Source organism: Diabrotica virgifera, chromosome 1, assembly GCF_917563875.1.
Source record: "Diabrotica virgifera virgifera chromosome 1, PGI_DIABVI_V3a".
NCBI lineage: Eukaryota > Metazoa > Arthropoda > Insecta > Coleoptera > Chrysomelidae > Diabrotica > Diabrotica virgifera.
The window spans coordinates 81,723,715-81,747,345 of NC_065443.1; the positions used below are offsets into that span (position 1 = coordinate 81,723,715).

The 23,631-nt window shown below is 30.7% G+C and overlaps 5 protein-coding genes and 2 long non-coding RNA genes across 11 annotated transcripts; 4 read left to right on the forward strand and 3 right to left on the reverse strand.

The window, feature by feature from the left end:
* The first annotated feature begins 366 nt into the window (after positions 1–366).
* On the forward strand, positions 367–5,879 carry LOC126888950 (uncharacterized). Of its 2 annotated transcripts, XM_050657338.1 has the most exons (3): positions 367–835; positions 899–1,169; positions 1,974–5,879. In XM_050657338.1, the coding sequence occupies exons 1-3, from the start codon at positions 652–654 to the stop codon at positions 2,896–2,898; spliced, it is 1,380 nt and encodes a 459-aa protein (XP_050513295.1). In that variant the 5' UTR covers positions 367–651; the 3' UTR covers positions 2,899–5,879. The 2 variants fall into 2 exon arrangements, with proteins under 2 accessions (XP_050513295.1, XP_050513294.1); XM_050657337.1 differs by having other exon boundaries at positions 367–1,169.
* LOC126888976 (putative nuclease HARBI1) lies at positions 5,181–8,158 on the reverse strand. Of its 4 annotated transcripts, none has more exons than XR_007699800.1 (4): positions 7,753–8,086; positions 7,507–7,701; positions 6,846–7,048; positions 5,181–6,439 (listed from the first exon to the last, which is right to left on the reverse strand). XR_007699800.1 is itself a non-coding variant. In XM_050657339.1 (2 exons), the coding sequence occupies exons 1-2, from the start codon at positions 7,592–7,594 to the stop codon at positions 6,318–6,320; spliced, it is 210 nt and encodes a 69-aa protein (XP_050513296.1). In that variant the 5' UTR covers positions 7,595–8,013; the 3' UTR covers positions 5,181–6,317. The 4 variants fall into 4 exon arrangements, 1 of the variants encoding a protein (XP_050513296.1); XR_007699806.1 differs by lacking the exon at positions 5,181–6,439 and having other exon boundaries at positions 6,447–7,048; positions 7,753–7,923; positions 8,023–8,158; XR_007699794.1 differs by lacking the exon at positions 5,181–6,439 and having other exon boundaries at positions 6,447–7,048.
* A 64-nt stretch (positions 8,159–8,222) lies between these two features.
* Positions 8,223–9,090, forward strand: LOC126889007 (uncharacterized). Its single transcript, XR_007699817.1, has 2 exons — positions 8,223–8,681; positions 8,766–9,090. It is a non-coding gene; the product is annotated as an uncharacterized LOC126889007 (long non-coding RNA).
* A 2,168-nt stretch (positions 9,091–11,258) lies between these two features.
* Positions 11,259–12,434, reverse strand: LOC126889018 (uncharacterized). Its single transcript, XR_007699828.1, has 2 exons — positions 11,617–12,434; positions 11,259–11,529 (listed from the first exon to the last, which is right to left on the reverse strand). It is a non-coding gene; the product is annotated as an uncharacterized LOC126889018 (long non-coding RNA).
* Positions 12,435–12,534: 100 nt separating this feature from the next.
* LOC114327559 (uncharacterized) lies at positions 12,535–19,579 on the forward strand. Its single transcript, XM_050657340.1, has 9 exons — positions 12,535–12,692; positions 12,755–13,209; positions 13,299–13,560; positions 14,549–14,635; positions 14,699–14,767; positions 18,165–18,455; positions 18,514–18,704; positions 18,812–19,115; positions 19,171–19,579. The coding sequence occupies exons 2-8, from the start codon at positions 12,933–12,935 to the stop codon at positions 19,108–19,110; spliced, it is 1,476 nt and encodes a 491-aa protein (XP_050513297.1). The 5' UTR covers positions 12,535–12,692; positions 12,755–12,932; the 3' UTR covers positions 19,111–19,115; positions 19,171–19,579.
* On the forward strand, positions 14,815–17,515 carry LOC126889059 (uncharacterized). The gene is made up of 2 exons (XM_050657341.1): positions 14,815–15,127; positions 17,226–17,515. Exons 1-2 carry the CDS (start codon positions 14,971–14,973, stop codon positions 17,450–17,452), a joined length of 384 nt encoding a protein of 127 aa, XP_050513298.1. The 5' UTR covers positions 14,815–14,970; the 3' UTR covers positions 17,453–17,515.
* LOC114327558 (uncharacterized) lies at positions 19,137–23,072 on the reverse strand. Its single transcript, XM_028276232.2, has 2 exons — positions 22,686–23,072; positions 19,137–22,628 (listed from the first exon to the last, which is right to left on the reverse strand). Exons 1-2 carry the CDS (start codon positions 22,882–22,884, stop codon positions 21,613–21,615), a joined length of 1,215 nt encoding a protein of 404 aa, XP_028132033.2. The 5' UTR covers positions 22,885–23,072; the 3' UTR covers positions 19,137–21,612.
* Between the last annotated feature and the right edge of the window lie 559 nt (positions 23,073–23,631).

Consider the following 23,631-nt stretch of genomic DNA (forward strand, 5'->3'; position numbering starts at 1 on the left):
AAGTACCCCATTTTGCCCGCCTTTCCCCTATAAATAATACCTACAAAAACACAAATAAATTCATCAATACATTATCCCATTTTCATTTCAGCCGCCATTATGAGTAAGTAATTATGACATTTTAGATGTTTTACCAGCAGGTTTTACGTTTTTGCTCTTTGCGCAGAAATTGGCGCAGTTCTTGTACAAGAATCTGTGTCTGACTCAAATTCTTGTATCGTTTCTGATATCGTTTCTTGTATCTGTGTATGACACTATGCATTTTTTTGACATATCAGAAACGATATTAGAAATGATACAAGAAAATGTATAGTCTCATACAGCTTTAAGTATGTATGTTACAGTTCAAGTTGATTATCCAGTTGGAGTTGACTCCAACTATTGTTTGTTTTTTTACCAAGAGGAGTGATTCAAATTTACCGCGCCGTAATGCTTGTTTCTAATTGGTCCAACGGCAGGCGGGTTTACTCCACTAAATTATGACATTGACATTTCTGAAATTGACACTATTATTTAAAATTCAAAAATTATATCGAGTTTTTGTGTTTTTGCGTTATTCCTATAATTTTTTGATTTTTCGTCTGCATTTATATAAAAAACAGTTCTTTTTAGAACTATTTAGCGTCATATTAGTGTCATTACGATAAAAATATGGATTCAATGCCGAGTACTAGTGGTAATTGCCCTTCTCCACCTAAAAAACGCGGAGTGAATTTGGGTAGACATTTATCATCAAATGAAAAACAATTCATTATAAATATGTACAAACAAATAAAAATTGATGATCCTGGAATGAAAATAACAGCCATGGTAGCAAAAATAAAGCAGGCAACAGGTAAGTTTTTCAGAATACCGATTGTTAAAATCAAAGACTTACTAAGTAATGTTCTAATTTTAGGTGTTGCGAATTCAACGATTTATAGAACCATTAAGGAATATAAGCAAACTGGAACTGTAAGATGTCCTAAAAATATTGGCGGTAGACCTGCTGTACTTTCAAGATATGACGAAAAAGTTAAAACATCTGTACGACAGATAGTACACAGCTTCTTTTTCAAGAACGAAATGCCCACTTTAAATAAAATTTTAAGTGAAGTTAACAACCGCCCAGATCTTCCAAACATGTGTCGTTCAACATTATATAAATTCTTGAAGCAAATAAATTTTAAGTAAGTAAATATGGGTTAGCCACAATTAATAGTAAATAATAAGTGCAACCCAAAAAATATTCATATTATGTCTGGGTTAGGCAATCAATTAGAGGATATTTTTTCCTATGTTGTAGACGCTCTAAATGCAAATTGTTTCATTTGAAAGCTGTATAATTATTTAAACAATCTTTATTTAATTAAATAGTCTTTATTTCATCAAGGAAATATAAACACAGATGACAATATATTCTTCTGAAGCGAAATCAGAGACGCTAAAACCGATCAGTCCCCGCCCGGTAAAAAAATCAACAAAAATTTTTAATTTGTTTAAACAAAGATTGTCTAAAGAATTAGACAACATTCAAATAAGAATATTTGTATTTATAACGTTAAAAAGGTACACATGTGGTAAGTTTTTCTAAAAAACATTCTACAACATAGGAAAAAATGTGGTTTTATTTTGTTATAAATAAATTAATTTATTATAACAAAACTAAAGCATATTTTGGATTTAATTATGCACTATTTAGGTGGCTCTACTCGAGTTACCTCGGATTAAAAAAAAAATGAAGAAAATTGCTTGATTGTAAGTCGAGAAAATGCATTTTTTTATATATACCGATTTTGAACTTAAGAAGGGTGAATCTAGGTTGAAGAATTGGTGAATTTCATAGATTTTTTTGTACTTTTATACCAAATAATCGCGGAATATCAATTGTTTTTATTATAATAATATACCCATTTTATGAGTGTTTTAAACATGAAAATTTGTATGGAGAAAGATAAAGGTAAGGTCAAAATATACATTTTATTATTTTGTAGGTACTTGAAGAGAAGTCGAAGAAGTCATCTTATCGAACGTGATGATATCATAAGATGGAGACGTCGTTACCTAACTTCTATAAAAGAATACAGAAGTCAAGGTAAACCAATTTATTACCTTGACGAAACATGGGTAAATGAAGGTCACACCAAAGAGAAAGTGTGGGTAGACACCGATATAAAAAACCGTAGACAGGCTTTTATTGAGGGGTTGTCTACTGGTTTGAAAAATCCATCAGGAAAAGGAAAACGCCTCATAGTTTTACATATTGGATCAGAGTTAGGTTTTGTTAATGAAGGACTTTTACTTTTTGAGGGAAGAAAGACAGAAGATTACCATGAAGAAATGAATGCATCTGTTTTCGAAAATTGGTTTAGTAATATCCTGCAAAAATTACCAAAAAACGCTGTTATTGTAATGGATAATGCAGCATACCACAGCAGAAAATTAGAAAAAATTCCGACAACATCATCAAAAAAGAAAGACATGCAGGAATGGTTAAAAATAAAAAATATTCCTTTCAATTTGGAGATGGTTAGGTCAGAATTATTACATCTGATACGATTAAATAAAAATGAGTATAATATGTATGTAACTGATGAGATGGCTAAAGAAAATGGTCAAATTGTACTGCGGTTGCCTCCATATCATTGTGAGTTGAATCCCATTGAGAAAATTTGGGCTCAAGTGAAAAATGAAGTGGCATTAAAAAACACAACATATAAACTGAAAGAAGTAAAAAATCTACTGTTACAAGCTCTGGACAATGTAACTCCAACACATTGGCAAAATTGTGTTAAGCACATCCTGAAAGTAGAGGAAAAAATGTGTAAACTAGATGGTATCATGGATAGTGTCATAGAACCACTAATAATTTCAATTGGCAATGATGACAGTGACACCAGTTCCTCAGAAGATGAATAATTGTATGTTCAATACAATTTATTCATCTTCTCAGGAACTTCGCTTCAATGTAATTTTGATTTATTTGAATTTTAACCACAATTTAAGTTTAAAGTTAAATTTATTTGAGATTTAAATTTTTAAAAACAAATCACATGGTATGATTTTTTTGATGGATATTCTTAAGTTGATTTTATGTTTTCGAATGAACTATCTTTCAATAAAGTCGTCCCAGGAACGCAACTCATAGATAAGTATTGGCAACATCGTTTATTTAAAGTTATTTACTTTAAAATGGATAATATAATGTCTGAACTGAGGCCATGAGAGCCAGAGTGGCCTAACTGATATTTACATTACTTTACATAATCAAAGAAAATGATCAGAAGCTAACAATGTTCGATTGTTTTAGTAATTGTATGTTGACCAAGAATCATTATTGGTCAACATACAATTACTAAAACAGTCGAACATTGTTAGTTTCTTATCATTTTCTTTGAATGTAAATATCAGTTAGGCCACTCTGGCTCTCATGGCCTCAATTGTTAATATAAATGAGTCAGATAAAATTAAATTAGAAGTTTTTTTTACCAAGCACCAAAAACAAAATGTTTTGCATTTTGATAACGACCTGCGAAGTGGAAATCGAAACGTATCGAAATCAAAAATAAATTTAATTGCAAACTAAAATTGTGGCTTTATTCCCACCTAAAATAGTAAATTGCATCAGATGCCACAAAAAAATACTCTCTATCTCTGCTGGCCATTAACTCTCTCCATCCAATTCTGCACTTCTATACCTACCATCCAAATCTGCACTTTTATACCTACCATCCAAATCTGCTTATTACTTTGAACCACATCTTTCATGATATTTCTGGTCTGACTTTCCATATTATTTGTTATTCTTTTTCCACTCCTAACTCCACTAAAAATTCCCTGCAGTACTTTCGTTTTCTAGATGTCATATTTTCATTTCATCTTTCTTATTCATTGTCCAAGTGTAACAAGCATACAATGCCACTGGTCAAGTAACTTTCATTATCCCATTGTTCTGCTTCCTTTTAGTAGTATCTTTTCTATTTATTTTTCATCTTCCACTTTATCAATTATTGTCACTCCCAAATATTTGAATTTGCTATATTCTGTTCTCCTTTGTTTATGATCATCCTTTGAAGTTTTGTTGTTTGGTGCAATGACAATTGGTTTCTAATAAGCATTCGTCAACTACGAAATCTAAGTTCCATAACTTTTCTTCCTCCTTTTTTGCATGCTCTATAATGTACATAGTTTCCAATTTTCTGCAGTGGCTTTCGATATTTTCCTGTAAAATTCTTCTCACATCAACTAAGTTGTATGCATTGTTGTTTCTAGCTACGTCACCCTTTACTTGTGCCCATATTAACTCTTTAGGGTAGTTAAGTTGACAATTATATGAGGATAAACGAAGTACAGTTATTCCGCCATCTTTAGCTTTTTCATCGATTACATATTTTTATACTTTTGTTTGTGTTGTTGAACGCTATTCATGAGTTCTTTTTTAACCATCGTATTATCAAATGTCACCTCTTTTCATTTCAACTAATTAAGTATCTAATGCCTACATAAATCCAAAGTCGGTAGTTTTTCAATTAAACGAGAATGGTTACTAGCATTATCCATTACTATGACAGAATTTTGTGGTATGTTACTAACCATCTGAAAGAAATATTCTTGAAATAGCTCTATTTCCTCATGATAATCTTCAGTGGATCTTGTAGTAAATTTTAATAAACCACCATTTATAAATCCTCTTTCAGTCCAATATGAATAATTATTAGTCTACCTTTTCCAATAGGTGGGTTCAAACCAAACGAATATCCTTCCATAAAATCCTGTCACGAATTGGTAATATTGTTATCAGCCCAACATTTTGAAACAGTTGTATTGTAATGTAATAGTTGTATTCTTGTGTACTTTTATGCAGGTACCTCAGCGTTGATTAAATTTTATTCTGAGATGAGTACTATCATTATTTTATTACTTATGTTGTTTTTATATATATCCTAAAATACTTAATATGTATCAGACCAAATTTTATAGCTACCATTACTTAACACTTGCAATTATCTAAATTGACGAGCGGTAATATTACTTTTCGAAATTGATGTAAAAGTAATTTTATTACTTCACCTTTCAAATTCCTAAACAGCTTCACTTTTTTTATTTGTTAAGAGGACTATGTCATCTGCATAAATAGTATATTATGTAATGTTGTTTACATGTGTAATTAATTTTATATTGCTTTGTCAAATAAACACTTATTTAAAAGGAGAAAAACTCGTACTCATTTATTTTAACATCAAATATAAAAAATACATGTTGAGAAGTAAACTAAAAAAGAAACTACATATATCTCACATTATACAAGGATTCAATAATGTATTCTCAGAATAAATAAACAAATTCTAGTGGAATATAGATAGAAGAGAAAGACAGATTACTATATAAATTCAAAACATATATAGTGAAAGTACAATAATAGACTAGCAGTAGACAAGTAGATAAAATAAACAATAACAAAGCACTGAAATCAGGCTAAATAGCATCTAACATAGCAATACAAACAGTTCATAGCCAATTAAAGTTACCAGGGCTCGATCAAACAACCAAGATAAGATATTACAAGAAAAACTAAATGTCAATTGCACAAAACCTTAATACATCCAGTATTTACATATGAATCTGAAATCTGGTTACTTACTTAAAGTGAAGACGACCAATTGGTTACTTAGGCAGAAGAATCTTGACACATATACAAAGAAGAAAAAAAAAGGGAAATTGAAAAGAAGATATAATTTTGAACTATACAGGACATACCAGAATCTATATACTAACATTCATCAAAATAGGAGCACATAATAAGAGGAAAGATGGAAGAACATGAAATATTTTCCAAAATAAACAAAGAAATATCAGCTGGACATTAACAGGAGGAAGACCAAAGATTACATATAGGCAAGGAACAAATAGGATAAGACATTGAAATTTTAAAAATAAAAAATTGGAAGAACAAAAAATCAAAATCTTCAAATAGATTAGAATGGAGAAGTAAGTATTCCTGAAGGGACCAAAACTCAAACAAAAAGAGTTGTCAAGCCAATGATCATGATATTTGAGAAATAATAGGCAAAAAATCCCAAAGAAAGACGACCCATTAAATATTAAAAAAAAAAACATTTAATATATTACAAGTATTCAATAATGTATTCTCATTCTCATGCAAAATATTGTCGATAAAAATGCCTCCTAAAATTTAAACATTGTTCCACATCATTAACATTTCCATTTACCGACAAATCAAGATTTTCTACAAAATCATCATCACCATCATGATTTTCTCTTGCACCCAGATTATAACTTATAAGGTACTGTTGTAGCACATATTGCAAGGTATGTATTTAATTCGGTTTGTAGAACTTTTGAAGACATGGAAACTGTTTTTTCCAGGTTCCAAATAGCTTTTCGGCAACATTTCTTGTTCTTACATGTGCACTATCGTATCTATTTTCTTGATCATTACCTAAAAAGATATACATATATACCTATATATTATACTTACTACAATCACAATAAAGATGCATTAGAAATAAATAAACCAAGAAACATTGAATGTTACGAGGTGCACTCCTAAATAATAATTTACAATTTATATAAGTACATTGTAAATCCCAAATCCTGATTTACAAGGTTTATATATTTTTTGTGTAAATCATGATTAGGGAGTACTCCTCGTAACATTTAAGTGTCTTGGTTTGTTTATTTCTGGTGCATATTTATTGAACAGAATCGCAGAAGTCAATCAGTGATGCAAACTTTCACTAAACACTAAGAAAACAGAATGTATGATGATCTCTAAGAAGGAACAGCAATTTAGACGAATCAGTGTGAACAGTCAACAAATAGAAAGAGTAAATACATACACCTACCTTGGTACGAACGTCAATGAAGATTGGGATCATTCCATAGAAATCAAATGTAGGATAGAGAAAGCAAGATCTACATTTCAAGCAATGGCTAAGTTATTCAAATGTCATGATTTGTCGATACCCATAAAAATCAGGTTACTATGATGTTATATCTTTAGTGTACTGTTGTATGGACTTGAGTTGTGGACTCTCACAGATGGCACCTGCAAGTATATTGAGGCTTTTGAAATGTGGCTTTATCATCGAATCCTGAAGATATCTTATAATAACCACATTACTAATCAGAGTGTTTTGCTGAGAATGCAAAAAGAAAAAGAGCTATTAATCACAATAAAAACAGCCAAAATCGAATACCTCGGTCACATCATGAGGAAAAGTAAAATATATTGACTGCTGCAACTAATCTTTCAAGGATAAGTAGAAGGAAAACGGGGACCAGGAAGGCAAAGGATTTCCTGGCTGAAAAATCTACGTACGTGCTTCAACACAACAACCACAAATCTTTTTAGAGCAGCAGTGTGCAAAGTATAGATTGTCATGATGGTTGTCAACATCCGAAACAGATAGGCACTACAAAAAGAAGAAGCATCTTTATTGTGATTTTAGTATATTTATCTATCAAATAACCTACTATTTATTTAGGCCAATTATCAATAAATACCTGGCTGTAATACTGAAGTAAATAGATAGTATTTGCATGCGTATCTACTATTGCCAATTAATAATCCTGGAATTTCACTCTTTCTCATGATACCTCTTAATGCACTTAGATCAAATATTAAGCCAACATAACTTGACCTTGTTGTTCACCAACAACCAACAACATTCATAATCTCGCTTCTAGAACATGAAAGAGCTACAATTCATTTATGTAATAAGGGCCTGAATAACAAACGTAAGTCTGTACCTGTAATTTGAAATGGGCAACTTCATAAAAACTGGTTATATTCCTATAAAGTAGCATAAAATCTTTGTTGTTTAAGTTATTGCAGCTGATGAAATTCAATATTGTAAAATTCCATTGGATTTGATATAATTTTATCACATGGCTTTCGTATACTTTCCGGGCGATTTTCTTCTACAATATAAGAAATAAACTCTAAAAATTCTTCAACTTCTTCATACCAATCCAACATTTTTTATTGTAATTTGAAAAACAAAAGAAATATATACCTACATATTGGAAGTACATAAATTGGAAAAAATTATTCAAACAAACCAACAACAAGTTGAGGTTAGAATCGACGTGTTCTTCTTATTTACTCTCTTTCTTGGCTTGCATACTTGTGACAATCGACGTGCGAGGTTCTCCGATTGTGATTACTGAATTACCGTAAAGCCGACATAATCAACGAAAAAAGAAGATGAATTTGGTGACTTTTCTTGGGTGTGAATCTGTCTTCTTAGTTTACTCCTCTACGAGAGCTTAATTTCCCGACTCTGCACCCCCCACTACTGTTTATATGTGCACGTATTTAACGAATGGCGGGAAGTTTGAAAATGGCCATGACCAACCAGCTAGAGCAATCTAACCTTACACTTACATTTATAAAAGTGTTTTGTTATTGTTTTTGTATAAGTGAACTATTTTAATTTTGTCAAATTTACGTTTTATATTAGTAAAATGTATCCTTAGAATTTGAGGAACAATTTAGTGATGATGAAAGAATAATATATTTTTTAAATAACGCTTGAACCTGTACCATACAAGAACGAAAAAAGTTATGAAAGAATTTGATGATAACAAATTTTTATTAATGTTTATAGTTTCCATAAAAATACTGTGAGATAATTTATACAAGAGCTGGTCCCTGGTTTCCATTATGTAATTCTTTAGTAAGTATAGGTAACCTTCCTTTCATGAAAATACATGTTATGATACTTTTTGCTTGATATTTATATCTAATGGAATTTTTTTAGGTAGGTATGATGAGCCTAATATCACAGATCAAGTTTTAATAACATTAAAAACTTATATTATGAGTTGTTTTTATTTATTGTATGGTTTTGGTGGTATACCTATACAAAACAACTACTGAAAGATTTATAAAACCCATGAAGTACTGGCAGATAACATAGTTGTTGATATTGATAGAGAATATGTTAACACAGAAGATATTCCATTTATGAGTACTAATCTATAAACATGTTATAAAATACTATAAAATTTAACATTTATAATAAATATTTAAACCTTTGTTTTATTGTATTTAGTTTATATTCTTAATATACACTTTATGTTGAACATGTCTTTAATTGAATATTCTAATTTTCAATCAGAAATATATCCTCATAACAAATTCTAAACTGATCCACAATGTCTGAAACATGGTTCGTTTATGAAAATTTATTGTTTTCACTGTATTCGTTCACTCAACCATTCTCTCCAATTCTTTCTCTTTTGCCAGTCCCTTACTGCAGATTTATTCTTTCCATTGCTTGGTCCACTTTATCTCTTCTGAAAGATCTTCGAGTCTGCCTCTCTTCCTTCTTCCTATCAGGCTCCACTCTTTTATCCAATGTTTTTTGCCTGATCTCCTGACCTGTCCGTAACAGATTAATCTCTTCTGTTCTATGCAATCTTATATTTGAGTTCATTCCCATTCTTTTCTTAATCTCTGTGTGATTTATTCTATTTCTTCTTGTTACTCTACAGCTTCTGCTTAGGAATTCCGTCTCTATTGCTCTTATTTTGTTTTTGGTTTTCTTATTTATTATCCGATTTTCACATCTGTAAATCAGGATAGGTACTTCTTGTCATGGTGTTATATGTTTCTTTTTTGTTTGTTCACTTGTTCCTTTGTTTGATATAATGAAACCTGAATACTTTTATTTGTCTGTTCCTTTGATTTTTTGACCTTTGTCTATTTGCAGCTGCTCTATTTCTGTATTCTCTTTTGTTAGGTATTCAATTTTTTTTAGGTCTATTTCCATTCCATTATTTGTGTATTGCTGTTCCAGTTTTTTCATCAAAAAGCCGAGGTCATATTCATCCTGTGCGATCACTATTTGATCAGCAGTAAAACTTAGCATATATAAAGGTATTTGTTTCTTGCTGGTATTCCCATTCCTTCGCACTTTCTTTTCCATGGTTTCAGGGTTTTTTACTGCAGGGTAGATGATAGCAGTTCTTTTGTAGTTTTAAATGGACTGTCCATATATAGATATGTATATATTATTTGTAAAAGCATGTGATCAGTTTTTTTATTTTTAATGATCTGGAATTCTTGAAAAGTAATGTCCATTTTGTTGTTTATTTCTAAATCGGAAAAAGATTTCCTTTTCAGAATTCATCTTTTTGGAATAAAAACAAATAATATCAAAACTCAATCAAAATAATTCACAATAATAATGGTAGAGACACTCAAAAAATTTTCCGGGTAGAACGTAATTTTTTAATAATTATTTATTTATAAAGCAGTAAAATGCCACCTGTTAAATTTGAACAGTTATTTCATTATTATTTCAGTTCTTCAAAAAATTTAAAGAAAGTTTCAATATAATAATTATTGGTAAGTAGGTATTTCGTATATTTTTCAAAAGTAGGTATAATAAATATAAATGTTATGTTATAAGTGCCTATTAGTGTTTACGTTTACCAAATAAAGTTAGGTAAGTCCAAATTCATAGAACGTCAAACTGTTCTTAGAGCTTAGTTGGTGGGGGGTGCCTAGTCAGGAAAATAAGCTCTCGTCAAAATCAATCTTGGCCGAGAAAAGCCGAAGACTCGTTTATAAAACAGAACGTGCTCTTGAGCAATACGTCACAGACATATAAAAGTATTCAGGTGTCATTATATCAAACAAAGGAACAACTGAACAAACAAAAAAGAAACATAATATATAACACCATGACAAGAAGAACCTATTATGACTTACAAATGTAAAAATTGGATAATAAATAAGAAATCCAAAAACAAAATAAGAGCAATTGAGATGTAATTCCTAAGGAGAAGCTGCAGAGTAACAAGAAGAGATAGACTAAATAACATACATATTAAGAAAAGAATGGGAATGAACTCAAATATAAGATTACATAGAACAGAAGATATTAATCTGTTACGGACAGGTCAGGAGATCAGGCAAAAAACATTGGATAAAAGAGTGGAGCCTGATAGGAAGAAGGAAGAGAGGCAGACTCGAAGATCTTTCAGAAGAGATAAAGTGGACCAAGCAATGGAAAGAATAAATCTGCAGTAAGGGACTGGCAAAAGAGAAAGAATTGGAGAGAATGGTTGAGTGAACGAATAAAGTGAAAACAATAAATTTTCATAAACGAACCACATTTCAGACATTGTGGATCAGTTTAGAATTTGTTATAAGGATATATTTCTGATTGAAAATTAGAATATTCAATTAAAGACATGTTCAACATAAAGTGTATATTAAGAATATAAATTAAACACAATAAAACAAAGGTTTAAATATTTATTATAAATGTTAAATTCTATAGTATTTTATAGCATGTTCATAGATTAGTACTCATAAATGGAATATCTTCTGTGTTAACACATTCGCTATCAATATCAACAACTACATTATCTGCCAGTACTTCATGGGTTTTATAAATCTTTCAGTAGTTATGTTTTGTATAGGTATACCACCAAAACCATACAATAAATAAAAACAACTCATAATATAAGTTATTAAAACTTGATCTGTGATATTAGGCTCATCATACCTACCTAAAAAAAATTCTTATTAGATATAAATATCAAGCAAAAAAGTATCATAGCATGTATTTCCATGAAAGGAAGGTTACTTATACTTACTGAAGAATTACATAATGGAAACCAGGAACCAGCTCTTGTATAAATTATCTCACAGTATTTTTATGGAAACTATAAACCTTAATAAAAATTTGTTATATATCATCAAATTCTTCCATAACTTTTTTCGTTCTCGTATGGTACAGGCTCAAGCGTTATTTAAAAAATATATTATTCTTTCATCATCACTAAATTGTTATCAAATTCTAAGGATACATTTTATTAATATAAAACGCAAATTTGATAAAATTAAAATAATTCACTAATACAAAAACAATAACAAAACACTTTCATATATGAAAATGTAAGGTTAGATTGCTCATTGCTCTGGCTGGTTAGTCATGGCCATTTTCAAACTTCCCGCCATTCTTTAAATACGTTCACAAATAAACAGTAGTGGGGGGTGCAGAGTCGGGAAATAGATCACATGCCATAAGCAGGGTTACCATGTCTAGGGATTTTCCCCGAATCTAGGGATTTTTTCAAGCTTTTGGAGCTCTGGAGGGATTTTTTTTGGAATCTAGGGATTTATTAGACTGTGCTAGCGCCATTTTTTGTTGTTATTAAATATCTTTTTGTTCAAATATTATTATTATTGTCATTATTTATTGTTCCCTGACATAAATATTCCTAAGTAAACATTAAAACATTACCTAATCAATGATTAAAGTGGATTAAACATAGTGTTTAATAGGTTATAAATTAAATTGACAGCTGTCATCTGTCAATTTCTTCTTTTTTAGGTGACATTAATACGATTTAGGGATTTCTAGGGGAAATTGAAGCTCCCGTCTAGGGATATTCTGAAATTTCATCTGGCAACCCTGGCCATAAGTCAGTTAAAAAAATATCCGTAAGGGGCGCTTACATCGAGGTTTGGTATTAAATCCTAACCTCATATTATTGAGATATATATTTCAATACATTTTTGCGTATTTTCAGCCATAGTTTCATAGTGTTTAAAATTTGTGAAATTTGTGAGTTATTTTAATATTTCGTTTGAACATTTTTGGATAATGGATATTTCAACGTTGAAGAAAAAGTTATCATCACTTGGTGCCAAAACAACTTGAAAGACGGTAAGTAAACCTAGTATACATTTTGTTTCTGCTCTATACTATTTTGTGTTTTTTGTATATAGTTTATGGTTATGGCAAGAAAAGAACTTGGGTGCTTCTTTATTAAATTTAAAGAAGCCTGAACTTAAAACGCCAATACCCTGTCCTAGTCATGCTGTTTTTAAACCCCTTGCAACAAATTCATTTAAAGGGCTAAAAATAATTAATAAAGCCAGCATAGACTTTTTTTTTCAACAGCAAATGGCTAAAAAGGGCAAAGAAAAGGGTCGAATATTGGCAATGCAGTTATTTATTAAGTATACCCAAATTGCTGAGGACAAAGATTTGTTGTTCATTTTAAGCAAGTGCTGTGCGGAGCAAAAAAAAACAGCAGATTATAACTTGGAGATGGTTATTAGAAAAAACAAATTGGAAATTTGCCAGTCATCTTGCAGCTGCCCTGCTGGCACTGGATATTCTGCGGCTTGCAAACATATCGGAGCCTTGTGTTTCTCTTTGGAACATTTTTCTATAACAGGTAAACTTTCAAACTGTCTTTTTTAAATATGTTTTTAATGGCTGTGTTAGTGTTAAACTAACGTTCTAGTGTTCATTTTTATCTTTTAGGAAAAGTACAAGAACTGGTGTCGTGTACATCAGAAAGTAAGACATGGAATAAGCCTCCTGGAAGGGGAATTACCCACATGTCAATATTCCAAATAAACAATGTAGAAAAGACAAATGTTTCCCAATCACAGGCATATACGGACCACATAATTAATTCTTTAATTAACAGAAATATATTTTGCAATTTAACAAATAGTAGAGAGGTTGTCAACTTGGCCCATGATATTGATCATTCGTACACACATATGCATGATTCAGTTGGGTGAGTATCTTTGCATATTTTTAAATTGGAAAGAAAAAATGTAAGGTGCTAGGTACTATAAGAGTATAAGTCATAAAAATACCATTGAATTTTATAGTTAATAAGGTATTATCAAAATAGAAAGTAAAATAGTTAATTACTACAGTTATGAATCATATTTCATCACCATTTTGATATTTAGTTGTAATAGTTATTTCAGCAGTGGTAATAAAACATCTGAAGAGTCGTTTTTAAAACTGTCATTTTTGACTTATACTCTAATCATGATACATAGCTCGATAGAAATACCAAATGTTGCTTTATAATAGCATATAGGGCTGGATCCTGAGTACCAAAAAAAGTTGATTAATAGCAAGCTGAAAATTTGTTAATATGTTAACGGTGTCTAGTAGGACAAACCTTGATCTATGGGAACACTGGAACAGGGGAAGTTTTAATTGTGGAACAGGTTAAAAATTTGGAACATCAGACTACGAAAATGTCCCATGTATTTTGTCGGACAGAACTTCCAATTGATTTGTTGCCCCTTCATTAAACTCTCATGCAAAAATCAGACTGCTATTTATCACCAACGTCATTTGGTGAACAACGAACATGACATGTTCTACGTGTCAAACTTATTAAAATGCCTAGTTGGTGATAAATAGCAGTGTCTGATTTTTGCATGAGAGTTTAATGAATGGGTAACAAATCAATTGGAAGTTCTTTCCGACAAAAAAGTGGGACGTTTTTGTAGTCTGACGTTCCAAATTTTTAACCTGTTCCCCAATTAAAACTCCCCTGTTCCAGTGTTCCCATACATCAAAATTTGCCCTACTAGACACCCTTAAGCTATTAACAAATTTTCAGCTTGCTATTAATCAATGTTTTTTTGGTATGTGGGATCCAGACCTAATATATTGTTTATCAGTCTTGATTAAATGATGAACAATTCATATGAACATATTATGTTCATATGAATTGTTTTAACAGTTGTTCAATTTTTTAGTTATGTTAATGGCATTAAAAAAACTGAAGATAAAATGCAAATCCATGAATTTGATCTACAATCAAAACCTGGACCAAGTAAAGAGAGGTTGTAATTGGGAAATTATAATATTGGTATTTGTATTAATGTTTGGTTTATTTTTTTTTTTAGTGTAAGTACTGATTTAACTGCTTTTGCTTGTCGTGAAGAGAGTCTCAACAATTTGGACTTAAAGCATAGGTTGGTGATGGTAACCAGTACAATATATTAACAAAATATTTAGAAGACTTCTGGACCTCGGAGGTAAACTACACTATGGGTCGGTTTCACCAACAAAAAATAAATCGGTGAATAGTTATTCGTCGAATAAGATTTATTAGTCAATTAAATTTTATTGCGTTTCAATAACTATTTGTAATCCACAGTTAGTTATTCCTGGTGCTATGGATGCCATACAGTTGTTACAACCACATACTGCTATGGACATTCCTGGTACGTCCCAACCACCTCCTGCTATGGACATCCCCAGTAAGTCCCGAGCACCTCCTGTGATGGATGTCCCTAGTACGTCCACCGGTTTAACACCAATTATAATACAAGGTAATAATATAATTTTAAACACTATAAATCCCAGTCACAACATTCAGTTTAAGGGTCCGAGAAGCTAGCTATATTCTGTTCGCTAAACTCTGACACAACTGGCTATTAATTTTAGTATGTAATGTTTTTCTTTTTGGCCAATTTTGCCAAAACTAGCAAAATTACTAACTATTTAGTAATTATTAACTATTTAGTAATTTTTTTTTGCCAATTTTAGCAAATTGGCAAAATTACTTATGCCCAGTTGCACCAACAGACTCTAAATCAACTGATTTGCTAACTGTCAATCAAGTTTACACCATCAGTTTCTAGGTTTCTACCTTATATTTCTGTATATAAGTTCTGTGTATAAGTGAGCTGATATAATGGTCTATGTTGGTTAATGATAATGCACGAGGATATCAATGTTCTATGATTAAAAACCATTTGAACATCATCAAAAAGAAAAATTTTATTATTTCAATACTAAAATTTTAGATCTACATAATAAAAATATCTACATTCACCAATATGAGTATAATATAACCTATAGTCTTACCAAGGCCATATGTATTTTTTAATGTTTTGATAGCAGATACTGTAATGAAACTCTAGGATCTCTATTATATTTGGGTTTCTTTAACTAAAATTACTTATTTTGTAATCTAATATTTATACTTTTTTAAAATGTATATAATGAGTACATAGATACCTATATTTGCATAATTTTGACTATTAGATTACAACACAAATATCAGTTGGTGATACTAAAACATTTAATAAGGAAATATATCTCTATTAAATATTAAGAAAGAAAAAATAAATATGAGTAAAATATATTTTTTTAAAGTAACAACTTTTCAGGTAGGTTCTTCTTAATTGCTGTCTTGCAATCAAAGGTTGGACATAGGTATATAGGAAAAATAATAACACAAGCGGTGGGAAACATATTAAGTTGTGAGACAAAGAGAAATGAAACTAGCGAAGGTGGAAAATTTAGCGATAAAAACCTATAAATTTATATTCTATTTATTGTTTCCCACCTTTAGTCATATCGGATGAGTTTGGCAACTGCCATTGTGACTGTTTTAATTTTTAATGATAACAATTAATAATGATAACAATTATTAGAAGAATGTAAATTTATAGTTATTTATTTCTAAATAAATTTCTCTCCTCCACTAGTTTCATTTCTTTTTATCTCACAACTCAATATCTATGTTTTTCATCTTTTGCGTTATTTTGCCGGTTATTAGCGAGCTCATCACTGGATATATATTAAAGGAGACATATTTTTAATTCAGGGCTATTCAACGCTTTTCATTTGTTTCGGGCACTTGTCATATGCCATATAATATTAATACATCTACATCATATATTATTGGTAGGTCATCATCATCATCCAACCAATTTACGTCCACTGCTGGACATAGGTCTCCCCCAATTGTTTCCACACTTCACGGTTTTGTGCTGATTTTTGCCAGTTTTTACTAATCCGCCTGATATCATCTGTCCATCGTGTAGGCGGCCTTCCTCTACTTCGTTTATCTTCTCTTGGTCTCCACTCCATCAGCCTTCGTGCCCATCTTGAATCTTTCAGCCTGGCGACGTGTCCTGCCCAGTTCCATTTGAGCCTGGTGATACGTTCTACAACATCTGCGATACCGGTTGTTTGTCTGAGATCTTCATTTCTTATTTTATCCCGTAGAGTTACGCCCAGCATGGATCTTTCCATGCGCCTTTGAGCAACCCGCATTTTCGACGCTGTTGCCTTGGTTAGAGTCAGTGTCTCTGCTCCATATGTCATTACCGGTAGCACACATTGGTCAAACACTTGTCTTTTTAAACCGATCGGTATACTGCTCCTAAATATGTCTCTCAGAGCTCCGTAGGCTGCCCAAGCAAGAGTTAATCTTCTTAAACCTGGTAGGTATATACCAATTATACATACCAAAGATGTGCGACATATATAGATTAATATTATATGACATTTAACAAGTACCCAAAACAAATGAGAAGCGTTGAATAGCCTATTGGGAAATTGAGTAAACACACATTTTAAATAATTTTATTATTAAAGTTTATTATACAAATAATAAAAATTCATTGTTTTTTGCAGATGAGAAAGATTCATTGCAGCAAGGTGGGCCAGCAGCTGCAAAAACAACAAAAGGCAGTAAAAGGAAATGTCCTTCATGCGAGGAAATGCAGGACAATAAAAATCTTGTATTAGATAAAAAATTAGAAATTTTGGAAATTGTGAGGAGAAAGGAATTGGTTGAATTAAAATTAAAAGAAATAGAACTGAAATCAAAAGATCCGAATTGGAATCCAAATTGGAATTAATAAATATTATGCTTCATACCTTGGAAAATGTGCTTTAATATTCTTTATACAGGCTAATCCCTATGCATAAGTATTAGTATAAATTGTATAAAATATATAAAAACACGCTGTATTTTCCTGTCACTCACACAAAAAATTGGCCAGCGCAAGTACCTGTAATAATTATTGTTACATGTACTTGCACTGGACAATTTTCTTTATGACACGGTGACAGGAAAATACAGCGTGTTTTATATGTTCGTTCATAGGTATTCTTTTTGCAGTTAAATTTTAAATATAAATGTGAACATCCTACACTATGTCTAACAACGATCAAAAATATAAGCAGCAACAACGTATATCATAATATACAGTCGGAAAAATGAAAGAATACCCATGAACGATCACATCAACCACTTATTTTGTATTTGCTGTCGATGGTGAAACCGGCCCTATGTCGACATGTTGTTGTTTGAATAAGTTCCTTTTATTCACTTTTGTTATTAGTTGGATTATATAAATTGGTTATATATTATCATTAAAACATGGTCATATTGTCTTTCAACCAATTATTGGATATATAAGATTTTTATTAATATCCTCAGTTCTTTAAACTTTGTTGCAAACACATGCTAAACGCAGTTGCTCAAAATGACAGTGTATGTAGTTTACCTCCGAGATCCAGAATTGATATGAATTGTTATGTCAATTAATTTTTGTTTATTATTCACAGACTGGAAGACTTGATGGATGTAATTCTTACGCACTCCAATGAAAGTGTCACTTTGAAGTGTCTTCCCGACTGGAGTATTGAGAAAAAATGTTGCCAAATAATATATAACAAAATGAGTAATGTGGATATAAAAAGTGTGGCGATTGAATCTATGGGTAACAGAAAATTGTGGAATAAAGAAAGACAGTTTAGAATAAGTGGTTCTCGGTGCTATTCTTTATATACTTATTCTAAAGAAAATTGGAACGATAAGATCCAGAAATATTTTTGGCCAAAAGGATTTTCAAACAAGTGTGTTATATAATATATTACTTGCTTGCATTTTAAAGTGTTACACATTTTATTTTAGAGCTATGCAATATGGAATCTCAACTGAGGAGGAGGCAAGATTATGCTATATAAAGAGTACTGGATACACAGTGGAAGAAACTGGTTTCATTATTGCCAAGAAACATCAGTGGTTGGGATATTCTCCAGACGGAATAATAATGAAGGATGGTAGACCTCATAAACTACTTGAAATAAAATGTCCTGTTATTGGTAATATTTTTACTGTACCTATATTTATATATTTAGAGTATATAAAAATATCTATATATGTACATATATAGATATTTTTATTATTATATTTTTTTTATAATTTTAAGGTCAAACCAAAAATTCAGCAGCGTTAATTGTTGATTGTGATTACCTTCAGATTGAAAATCATAAAGTTATTTTAAAACGGAAACACCCATATTATGGACAAATCCAGTTGGGAATGGCTATTCTTAATTTGGCAGAATGTGATTTCGTTGTCTATTCAAAATTTTCAAATTCTTTTGCCAATATTGTTACACCATTTGATAAAATATTTGCAAATTCCTTGTTAGAAAAATTGCAGAGAATTTATTTTTCAAAAATGATTCATCAAATTTGCATTGCAGAGAAAGAGCAAATGGAATAGGATAAGTATGTAATAAAACACAAGTATTATATTTTATTTAGATGTATTTTTATGTTCTAGATTCTAGGTTATGGATAGATAAAAGAACAATGCTGGGCATTTACCTATATTAAACAGTTGTGTTCTAAGAAGAAAATAAAGTGTTTTTGGCATTCAACACATTAAAAGTTGCTAATTAATGAACTATTCTGATACATTTTTAAAGAAATGTTCATTTATCATCAGCTTGTAAAAAGTTCCATAGATCAGAAAAAAAGTTCTAAAATGTCCCAGTACATATCTAAGGACTTATTTTGTGATCTATTGGACTTTTTGAAGTCAGTGGGTATAATAAGGCTACTGGCAAAACTTTCCACTATAATAAAAAAGTTAACGCGCCATTTATCCTACAGCATTTCTCTAAAGAATACTGTGGTGTGGAAATGGATAAACTTGTATCTATCTATTTTAATAAAAATTTTAAGAAGTCTATGTGTATGTTTATTTCACCTTAAACAAAACTTATCATGTACAAAATGGTGTGCTTGATAACTTCATGTTATTTTTTAGTTCTTGAGAAAAAACTACCAAAAGAAGATCTCAAACAACATTCAAGTGGCTTGCAACAAAATTTGGTAAACATTTTTCAACTTTGCAATAATAAAATCTATCGATTTTTTTTAATTTGAACTACAACTGTAAACAAGTAAATAAACCTTTTAGCTATCCACATTCTATAGTTCATTCGCTTTCAACATGAGCTAAGACACCAGATTTGTGGTTCTTCATGTCACTGCAGCTTGTCGTTGGTTAGAAATTAATTTATAATAAAATGATTAAATTAATTGCTAACCAACGACAAGCTGCGGTGACATGAAAAACCACAAATCTGATGTCTTAGCTCATCTTGAAAGCGAATGAACTATAGGTACCTACATAATTTTAAAAAAGATTCACATCAGTGTTTCACATATTTTTAAAATGTTAGTGAATGTTCATCCAAATATATGTATAATATGTAACTGTTTGCTTTGTCAATAAATAACTATTTTTTTTCTGTCTCATAGTTAACCAATAAAATAACGCAAATCAAATCTTGTTTAAGTCTTAATTTTTTTGCAATTTTAAAACAAATTACAGTTGATAAATAGTAACAAATCACAAATGTTATATGTAAATAATAATTAGAGGTATATCTATAGTTCTGGGGAAGTATGGAGAGCATTGTGAGAGACAGAAACAAGTTGGCTACAGACCTATTTAATAGAATTATGAAAGTTTTTCAAATGCCAGACAAATGGAGAAGCAATATATTAGGTTTGTTCCTACAAAGAATCACAAACTAGTTCATAACAGTTTCTGACTGCTGCACAATACGCATGTGCGAATTCAACCAGCCGTGAACTAGTTTGTGATTTTTGTTGGAACAATATTCTACCGAGCTGGCAAGTTGTCTAAGAGCAGTGCCCAGAGAAAAGAAAAGAAAGAAGAAGAAAGCACAGGAAAACGAGGCAAAACGAAAACTTTAACGTTACTATTTTACCCATATTCCATATTTGATAATGCACGAAAATATCAATGTTCTATGATTAAAAACCATTTGAACATCATCAAAAAGAAAATTTTTATTAGTTCAATAATAAAATTTTAAAATATTTCATAATAACATCTACAATATTAGATCACCCAATATGAGTATAATAAATGTATAGTCTTACCAAGGCCATATTATTTATTGTTTAATGTTTTGATAGCAGAGACTGTAACTCTAGAATCTGGATTATATTTGGGTTTCTTTAACTGAAATTACTTATTTTGTAATCTAATATTTATACTTTTTTAAAATGTATATAATGAGTACATAGATACCCATATTTGCATAATTTTGACTATTAGATTACAACACAAATCTCAGTTGGTGATACTAAAACATTTAATAAGGAAATATTACTAAGAGAAGGGATTCTATATACAATATTCCAAAAATTTTACTACTTTGATAGCAGAGACTGTAATAATTCTAGAATCTATTACATAAACATTTCTTTAACTAAAAGTACTTATTTGGTAATGCAATATTTATACACTTTTTTAAAATGTAGAGTATATTATATATTTACATAATTGTGGTCATTAGATTACAACAGAAATCTCAGTTGATGATAATAAAAAAATTTGATAAGGAAATATTAGACTAATTCCAATGAAGCTGAAGGGAAAATTCTATAAAACAGCCATAAGACTGGCTATGATGTACGGAACTGAATATTGGGCAGTGAAAAAGAAAGAGGAACAGTGAATGCATGCAGTGGAAATGAGAATGCTTAGACGGATGAGTGGAGTGACAAAAAAGGATAAAATCAGAAATGAGTATATTAGGGGAAGTTAAGGTGTGGCACCAATGCATGCCAAAATGTTCATATGTTACATATTCTGTTTTTAAAATTGCAAATCATGAAACAGTTATAAATTATTTCATTGACATATGGGAATAATTTGGAAGAAATTCTATCTTGCAGTATTTTATGTTTTTTTTGCCAATCCTATAACATTTTCGACAATTATTCTACGATTGGCAATTGCCCTTGTTTTTATTATATCCTCTTCTGACAACTGAGCTCCTTTTTTAAATGGAGGTATATTTAAATGTACTCCTTTTTCTTCTAACAGATCGGATATGTCAAAACCCCTGTCAGCTAAAACAAATTCTCCTTCTTGAATTAATTCTAATATTCCACATTCTGCTGTAATCTTTCTATCTGAAATACAGCCTCCATAAACATCAGATACATATATAATTTCCCCTTTTTCTGAGCAGGCTATTAGTATTTTAAACGTATTTGTTCCACAATACGTAGAATACGTTGCCTGCTGGATAATAGGATCGGTGCTTCTTTCTATGGGTATTTCAGTACAGTCCAGAATAATTTTGTACTGGTCTTCTGACGTTGTTGAGATATCCCAAAAGTTAATTTTTTTAAAGCAAGTGAACAGATGCCTGGTCCACTTAACAAATATTTTTCGGACAGTTCGAATATCTACTGAAAAAAAATTCTGTAATGTGGAATAATACATATTAAGTCTATATTTCATGAGTGTTATTAAGAGTTCATTTTCCACTGAAAGTGCACTATGAACTTTAATGTAAGATTTTCCAAACTCTTCAACAAAAAACCTAAACAATTTTCTTGAAAAGCCAGTAAAATGTTTTAACTGTTCTTCCGACAAAAACTCGTATGCAATTAACTGACATCTATTTAATGTAATGACTGTTTGGGTTTTAATAGATGTCTTAGAACTCACTGATGGATTTTCAGTAGAAGGTGTCTCTGAACCATACTTTTGTGTATCACTCTGCACTAATTCATTTTCTGTTTGCACTATATCAGTTTCTGCTTGCTCATTGTTTTTGTTTAGTGGCAATACTGTTGTACAGAGTCTTTTTCTACTTCTCCCAGAGTCCTTCACTTGAGTATCCAATTTTCTTTTTGGTAAATTCAAAGAAGGTACCACATCTTTTTTAAGAATCCTCCATTGTCCTAAAAAAACAAGACAATAGTAATGCAAGAAATTAAAATAAGTATTTTTTAACTTACCCAAACTTGTAACTGTATAATTTTCATCTGAAAAGTGCCTGGAACAGATTTTTGTATGTTTGCTAATCCTTTTTCCAGACCTGATAGCAATCAACCATCGTTTTTGTAGATCTTTATTCGATGGGAATTTATGAAATTTTACATTTTCGGTTTTATTCGAAACCGAATTGCACTGTGGCACACAACAATTGTAAGGCATAGTGATAGTGTCCAAAAACAATTAAAACTAAAAAATGTCCTATTAAAACTATTATATATAAACTATTAACTTAACAATTAAAACTAAAAAAATGTCCTAAATAACTTATTAAAACTTAAATCACTAACAGAATTACAAAACAACTAAGAAACGAGTACCAAAACAATGTAAATAAATGACAGAATAAAATAGGGTTATGTTTTAATACCAAACCCTGACGCCAGCGCCACCTACATGCATGTGATCTATTAAGCTCTCGTTACTCCTCTTGGTAAAAAAATAAACAAGTTGGAGTCAACTCTAACGGCTGGTTTCAATAAAAGTTGATTATAAATATAAAATGAAGATTTATATTCAACATTTACAGTAAAAGTAGACTCCAACTAGGAAAAGTATACTCTTCCCAATGCCATTTAGTAAAAGTTGATTCTGATTCACACAAACAGCCGATTCTAGAAATTAAATGTTACTGAATATGTTCAAATTAGTCTAGGCTGTATCGTCGCCCCCGTTAGGTAAATTACTCCGATTCGAATTTTTTGCACAAACTTACTAAAAAAGAGGTCCTTATAACAAATCTACTGGGTGCCAGGCAGTACCTTGATCGATAAATTGTTTTTTAAACAATTTTTTTAGACAAATTCACAAAAATAATTTTTTCACTTCGAACAATTTTTTTTTTAGATCATTTGGGTTATTCTGAGCAAAAAAAGGTATTTTGTGATTTTTTTTTCTAAAATTGATTGT

What these genes read in the sequence shown, in the direction of transcription:
- LOC126888950 (XM_050657337.1), top strand. Translation starts at nt 652, where the DNA reads ATGGATTCAATGCCGAGTACTAGTGGTAATTGCCCTTCTCCACCTAAA. An exon ending in TTGAAGCAAATAAATTTTAA is followed by an intron (nt 1,170 to 1,973) that starts GTAAGTAAATAT and finishes ATTATTTTGTAG; the next exon opens with GTACTTGAAGAGAAGTCGAA.
- LOC126888976 (XM_050657339.1), bottom strand. Translation starts at nt 7,594, where the DNA reads ATGAGAAAGAGTGAAATTCCAGGATTATTAATTGGCAATAGTAGATAC. An exon ending in TACTTCAGTATTACAGCCAG is followed by an intron (nt 6,440 to 7,506) that starts GTATTTATTGAT and finishes ATATCTTTTTAG; the next exon opens with GTAATGATCAAGAAAATAGA.
- LOC114327559 (XM_050657340.1), top strand. Translation starts at nt 12,933, where the DNA reads ATGGCTAAAAAGGGCAAAGAAAAGGGTCGAATATTGGCAATGCAGTTA. An exon ending in CCTGGACCAAGTAAAGAGAG is followed by an intron (nt 14,636 to 14,698) that starts GTTGTAATTGGG and finishes TTTTTTTTTTAG; the next exon opens with TGTAAGTACTGATTTAACTG. An exon ending in AATTTGGACTTAAAGCATAG is followed by an intron (nt 14,768 to 18,164) that starts GTTGGTGATGGT and finishes TATTATTCACAG; the next exon opens with ACTGGAAGACTTGATGGATG.
- LOC126889059 (XM_050657341.1), top strand. Translation starts at nt 14,971, where the DNA reads ATGGATGCCATACAGTTGTTACAACCACATACTGCTATGGACATTCCT. An exon ending in AACACCAATTATAATACAAG is followed by an intron (nt 15,128 to 17,225) that starts GTAATAATATAA and finishes TGTTTTTTGCAG; the next exon opens with ATGAGAAAGATTCATTGCAG.
- LOC114327558 (XM_028276232.2), bottom strand. Translation starts at nt 22,884, where the DNA reads ATGCCTTACAATTGTTGTGTGCCACAGTGCAATTCGGTTTCGAATAAA. An exon ending in TTATACAGTTACAAGTTTGG is followed by an intron (nt 22,629 to 22,685) that starts GTAAGTTAAAAA and finishes TTGTTTTTTTAG; the next exon opens with GACAATGGAGGATTCTTAAA.